Source organism: Pinus tabuliformis, chromosome 9, assembly GCF_031772625.1.
Source record: "Pinus tabuliformis cultivar Carrire ecotype Pingquan chromosome 9, CPIR1, whole genome shotgun sequence".
Taxonomy (NCBI): domain Eukaryota; kingdom Viridiplantae; phylum Streptophyta; class Pinopsida; order Pinales; family Pinaceae; genus Pinus; species Pinus tabuliformis.
Genome location: NC_142307.1, coordinates 1,563,965,318 through 1,563,971,970, shown reverse-complemented (window position 1 = coordinate 1,563,971,970; position 6,653 = coordinate 1,563,965,318). Strand labels below are relative to the sequence as shown.

At 36.5% G+C, this 6,653-nt stretch overlaps 1 protein-coding gene across 1 annotated transcript in view; it reads right to left on the bottom strand.

Moving 5' to 3' along the window:
- Nucleotides 1-1,061: 1,061 nt before the first annotated feature.
- The window catches only part of BUBR1 (BUB1-related (BUB1: budding uninhibited by benzymidazol 1)), a 77,565-nt gene continuing 71,973 nt past the window's right edge, over nt 1,062-6,653 (bottom strand). The window contains exons 10-11 of the mRNA XM_089439096.1: nt 1,611-1,700; nt 1,062-1,527 (exon numbers count right to left, since the gene is read on the bottom strand). Coding sequence (XP_089295222.1) covers nt 1,464-1,527; nt 1,611-1,700 — 154 coding nt within the window. The 3' untranslated portion in view covers nt 1,062-1,463. The remainder of the gene's footprint in view (nt 1,528-1,610; nt 1,701-6,653) is intronic.

Here is a 6,653-nt window from a genome sequence, read left to right as displayed (position 1 = left end):
GACTTTGACTAATCAAATGATGACCCAAGCATGAAACCCATGCTTTAATAGGTCATCATAACATAATAAAAATTCTTTTGACAAATACATTTTATGAAGACCGAACATAGTTACGTTTTTCAACACAAGCTTCCATACCATAAGTCTTCACAATATCTCAAATAGCTTTTTCTTAAAAAGCTTCTCCATTATATGCGAGTTGATCACTTAAGTGCATAAAAATCTGAAGTTTGTGAGATGATAGTTCCTCCCATGGCGAACCTCTTAAACAAATCCTCAGTCCATAGCAAATGTAACTAAAGCTTTTAGAGAATGCATACCCAAAAACACGCGTACCCGTCTGGCAGGTATCCTCCTCACCCCTCACAACAGGACAAACCAGCAACGCAATTTTGATGTCATGTCTATGTAAAAGATGTTGATAAACGTGATGACTGAATCAGCTGATTCGTATCAAACACAGCAAAGAGAGGAATAAAAACCAATTGGAATGTTAATTGTGACATGATTTTCTCCATATAAAAACCTTTTTAACATGTGCAATTGCTAGTAGCAAGCAGAGTCAGAAGAACTAGTTTAGCTTGTACAACTTGAATAACCCTGAAGTCAATTATATGAAGTTTATCCTGTAATCAACATTTTTGTTCTATATGCATTCTATTTATAACGCCAAATCATAACCCTATATATTTGACAGGATCACTCAAGAAAGTCAATTTTGTCTAATTCGAGCTACTACTAATTTGAATCCAAACAAGATATTGAATCTATTTCCATATGATTATCTGAAATATACTAATTAGAGATGTTGCGAAAATTATCAGTTTTAGCCTCTGATCACGTTCTAGCACGTTTAAAAGCTATGTCAACCTCAATTGCTTGCCTCATGTCTCCAGTTTGCTAAGATACTGTATACTATTCGTAAAGACGCTTATCTACAATGTTCATTTTGTTTTTATAGTCGTAAGACTATCATGCTACCTCTGACAAATCACAAGGGTTTTATTCAAGTTATATGACAAACAACTTGCCAAAAAGATAGTTCAATTAACAAGTCTTAATTACCCCTTCTCTTCTATATTTGTGGTTTCAATTCAATAGTTCCATTAACAAGTCTCAATTACCCCTTTATCCTCTCCTATATTTGTGCTGTCAATACAGTTGTATCAATTGCCCCCTTCGTCACTAGAAAATATGCTAAAGTGCGATTCAATTTGTTGCATATAAGATTGCCACTTCCATTCAAAATAATGCAAGTTCATTAAAATACAATAAATGAATATCAAGATGTGCTTGAGAAGCACATCCTATAGTTGATATCCCCAAACACGCCTTTCATACAAGAATGAAAATGGCCATATTCTTCACGGTAGTAAACATTTTCCAAGTAATAACATGTTTAAGCATGCCGCCGAGCATTTGAAACTCTTCAAAGTAGCAGAGCTGCTAAAGATAGCTTATTGTCATCTTGGAAGGCTATCCCTGGGAAAATGAATCAAAGGATTTCCTTTGAGCAATTCAGTTTCCCTGCATCACGATAAAGAACATGTTAACCACAATCCATCAATCAAAGTGATAGTTAATCCAAATGTTATATAATAAATACGAACCTCTTTATTGCATGAAGGTCTCCACGCCTCAAGTTCAAAGCATGAACATTTGTAGGTTTTTTATTTTGATGGTCCGCGGGTGAGTTCTCCCTGATCGAAAATAGATAATTTGAGATATTAGGCTTTTCTAAGTTTCATTATAAGTCATGCAGAATAGTCAAAAGAGACAAATTACAATAAAGAAAAACTTAAAAAATAGAAATTTAGTTGAATTACTAAACTAGATAAATAGTATAATAAGTTATCTTTACCGTGGATCTATTAAGCATCAAAAAAGATTGAAAACCCCGTGTAAACCTCTCACCGTTTTAAAGACCTGGGTTGAGACAAATTATGCTAGTTTAAAAAGAAATAATAAGCTCCTTCCTCTCTCCTTTCCCTTTTTTGACATTAGACATCAGACATCAATTATTTCGTTATTCTATTTTACTAGTGTTACATGTGGCATGACACACACAGATCTCCCACGCCCCAGATTGTAAGTGCAACTTGCTTCTCTTGATACGGTGAACTGAAGAAAACTAACACTCAACTTCATTGCCCAAATAGTCTTCTGTGTCAGACAGAACCCTCAATAAATTAACAGTGTTCTATTATGTAAAAGAAATTTTTTGGTGTATTTAGCAGCTTGCTTTTGCAACTACAACCACTTGTTAAATTTGCAGCTGTTAAATCTGTAATTGAGCAGTGTTCCAAGAAATACATTATGATCACAGACACCATTTATTATCTTTGACATACATTGCATTTAGCATGTCGAAACAAGTCTATTCCTATTCCCCTTCTCAGTAACACTTTTCCTCCTGTACAGTTCACACATTGATTGAACAATTGTCGCTGATGTTGCAAGGCTTGTAAGGCTTTTGGCAAGTTTTATCTCGACAAATGCCCCCAAGAGAGGCACGCTAGTCTACATTAATGGCTTTAATGGGGATGCCATCCTCGAATACAGGGAGGCATTGCCTCAAACTCCCCACAAAAGTTTCCTTATAATTACATGAACATTTGATCAATTTTATTTCATTGATTCTTAGGCATGTAATAGTTTTTTGGTTTCTTGCATGTGTTACTTTCTCTTAGACATCTCTCGTATATGAAAACTTACTCGTACAAATGGGTTTTGAAAATAAACAATATCAATATATATAGACTAAGGGATTTCTCAACTGGTAGTCGCCAATGTTGCTGGGCATCTGGCTAGTTCTATGCTAGTAGGTGCTTGGTGCAAATTCCCCTGTGTAAGGTACACTAGTTTACATCAACAGACTAGGGATGTCATCCACAAATGCATAGAAGGATCCTAATCCAGATTGGCTAACTGTATAATTTTTTATCCATTTCAATGCTTTTACACTAGAAAAATTGAAGGGATCGGCTTACAGCAGCAACTTTAAAGGCAGGACCTAATTTGGAGAATTGGGGTCTAACACCTTCTAGGGCCAATGTAAGGCCTTAAATGACGTTTTTTGGGGTAAAACATTCCGCTTAAGCATCAGGCCCCTTGACGCTATTCTACACCTCGAGACCTTTCCAACAGCACAAGAAAGACGTCACTCAGAGAAAAGATGCAAAAGTTATGCCTCCAAAAAGTTGAACTATCATAATTGACCACCACAATTTGAGAGAATGTCACGTCAACACCCATTATTCATGGAGAAGGGGCTAGCAACATAAAGACTATGAAGAAGTATCTAGAAGGGTCAAAGTTATAACTCTAGTTGAGAATTGAAGTAGTCAACATTACCCCTAATTGGTTATGGGGATGTGTTATAATTGTTAATGATGATAGCTCAAACAAGTGCTTCTACATAAGCTAGGTGTCCAGCAGATGTCAAAAATCCTCTTTAGGTACTTTCTCATGTTAAGCAAGTGACCTTTATGATCTCTTTCCCAAGTCTAACTTAGGAAAAACACATTGATTAATTTATTAATTAATGTTGGCTATAGGGTTAAGGTTTCTAATGAAAAGTAAATTATTTTACTTGAGTGAGTTAGATCTAATATTTATCGTTGATCTCAAGTGAGGCTTAGCATCTAATCCTAGTCATTCATCACTTGAGAGATCTAGCTCAATGAGAAATTATAAAACAATCCTAAGGGAGAGGTGAAAGACATCGATTTCTTTAGGAGAGTGAATTTATCAAGAATGAGAGACTCACTAAATAGGAAGAAGGTTGCCCAATAAGGAGATTTGAATGAGAAAAATTTGATGGGATCGAGATCTCGGGGAGAGAAGGTCGAGGCTTATGAGGAGGCTGAGACTTCCAACTAGAGGCTTGTGCAAGGTCATACCTATTGAAAATGTAACTAGGTTAGGTCCTTATAATTATCATTGTACTTGTATCAATATGTATTTCATGTTTAAAAAAAAAAAAAAAAAATCATCATTATTATTTTCTAGTCAAAGCATGTTATTCATGCTTCTAGGGTTTATTCAGTCAATAAGAAAATTTGTCATGAGTCAAAGTCCCATTTGGACTGTTTGTAAGAAAAGAAAATTATTTTTATTTGAGTCAAAAGAGTCAATTTGTCCTCCACAAGACCAAGTCAGCCCTCCTGGACAAGTCTGCCTAGAAAGGCACCTATTCAACCTCCTGCATGTGTATATATAGAGAGTAGTTCAACCTCATTGGAGCACTCACTCACCACTTCGATTTTTGTGCTAGAAAAGAGAAGAATTTCAGCAAAAGTCAAAGGACAGAGAGCAAAGCCAAAGGAGAGAATGTTATGTTTTGTGCCCTAATTTGTCCACACATGTGAGATTTTATGTGGTATTTCGGAGCCGGTACAAGGCCGAAATTGCAAGGGCCTGAAATTTCAGGAAGAGGATGAAAGTTTAGTTAGAGAGCGAAATTTAGGAAGTGACTAGAATTCAGAAGTGTGACTAGCATTGACTTTTGTTGACTTTGACTTATCGAAAAGGCATGAAGAAGAGATGACTTAGGATTTTTGTAGAAGTCTTGGTCTTCGTCATGGGTCTTGGATTTCTTACTTTGATTTGATTCTATGAGAAGAGTTGTTTGGGTTTTCCCCCCTGTGGGGTTTTGCCCTGGCTTGGATCCTACATCTTTGTGTTTTTTGTCTCTTGTGATCTTCATGTTCTATGTTTTGGTAATTGTTTAATTAAGAGAACATAATAAAAGAACTAAGAAGCCAACAAACATTCACAAGCAATTATCAACTAAGAGAAATCAACCCTAATTTGCTAGCCTATCGGTTTCTCAACAATTAGGCCTACGTAAAGGGCGAGTTTCTTCCACTCTGAAGGGGACCATAAAGGGCGAGGAAAAAAAAGACGATTTACAAGTTGGAGAAGCCGAATTTCCAAGGGTCAAAAATTTCCAACAAGCCGCATTTTTCAAGTGGCCAAAATTTCCAATGGGCCAAAAAATCCAAGTTCTATTTTATTGTATTTTCTATGTATTCTCTAAGGATCATTTTCCCTATTAAGGGAGCCCTTACTTTTCTTGAGAAATAAAAGTGAAGGAAAATTTGGAGGCACGAAAAATCTGTTGTGTTTGTGAATAATTTTCTAAGTTTTTCAAAAAAAAAAATACTCTGTCAATATATTTTATGAGCATAAAATAAATTGCTAGGAATTTAAATAAAATATGGCATTGGAAAATTTAACAATAGCAAGGCCACTATGCCGAAGAGGGGATCCATTCATCTTGATTATATCTTGTTCATCAGTAGATAGAACAACTTGGGAGTGGGAGTGGGAGTGAGAGAGCATAACAAAGGGGGTTTGTGTTCTATCGCAACACACGGGCCACAGGTCTCAAATAACTTCATAGATAATGTCTTCTCCTTTGTACTTGCAATATTTCCATTTTAGAAAAACGAGAGAGTAGAGCACCTCACCTTCCAACTAGGTTTTCTCTCGAAAGGGTTTCCCGAAACATATCTTGGTGTTCATTGTGAGTGGTGTGTGTTTGTATTTTATTGTCCTTTATTTTACGTAATTTATCTATTGCATCCATAAACAACAAAATCGTGTTTGTATTTTATTGTCCTTTATTTTACGTAATTTATCTATTGCATCCATAAACAACAAAATCATTAATAATGAATATGGAATCTAAAGCAATTAACCATTCATAGCATACATAAAGTCACACTAAAAAGGTGGGTTCACTTGTTTTCCTAGGTTTAGAAAAGAAGCACTAGGAAACACCTCATTGCTACTTTTTTCAACGCTCCCTCTTACAGAGGAAGGTGTTTCTCACCACTCCCATCTTATCCCTGAAGTAGATATTTTTTCCCCTTGGAAAGGACTTGGTGAGAATGTCTGCAACCTATTCATCAATAGGTATATACTCTAGTTTCATTGCCCGCTCTAAACATAATCCTAGATGAAGTGGTATTTGATCTCAATATGCTTTGACCTATCATGAAATATTGGATTCTCTGTGAGTACAATACAACTCTAATTATCACAGTAAATCATAGTTGGTCTCAGCCCTCTGGAACTGCGTCACCCACTCCCAGCTAATCTGCTCTCAATCTGCCCCACAGAACCTACTCAGTGCAGCCTCTTCAGCCCAGCGTCAGCCTCTACAACCCTATGCATTGTCTGCATCAACCTCTGCGGCTTTCTGCCTCCTTTGCGGCTTTTGCATCCTCTGTGCTGGCCGCCTTAGCCTCTACGTCAACCCTCCTAGGCTCTATGCTGCCTCTCTCGGCACTTCGTTGCCTCTCTATTATGTATTCTTCAGCCTCTTGTTGAACTGCCCCACTGCAATTGATCACTTGCTCGATTTCCTCAGCAGACCTCGCCCCAGAAAATCGAACTGACTAATCTCTCTTGGTGTGTCTCCAACTAACCATCAAGCCTCCAATTATACTTTTCCTATTGACGACTCAACGGACAAGATTAAGTCCCTAATAAATAGCTAAGATTAGATCTGGCTTGATCCTCGTTATTTAGAATTTTCTCACCCATTTATATTAATACACATTAATATTTTAATTCTCCTAAGTTTACACTTAGAGTCTCATTAAAAATATTAATTATTTTAATATCTCTTCATCAGGGTGGAA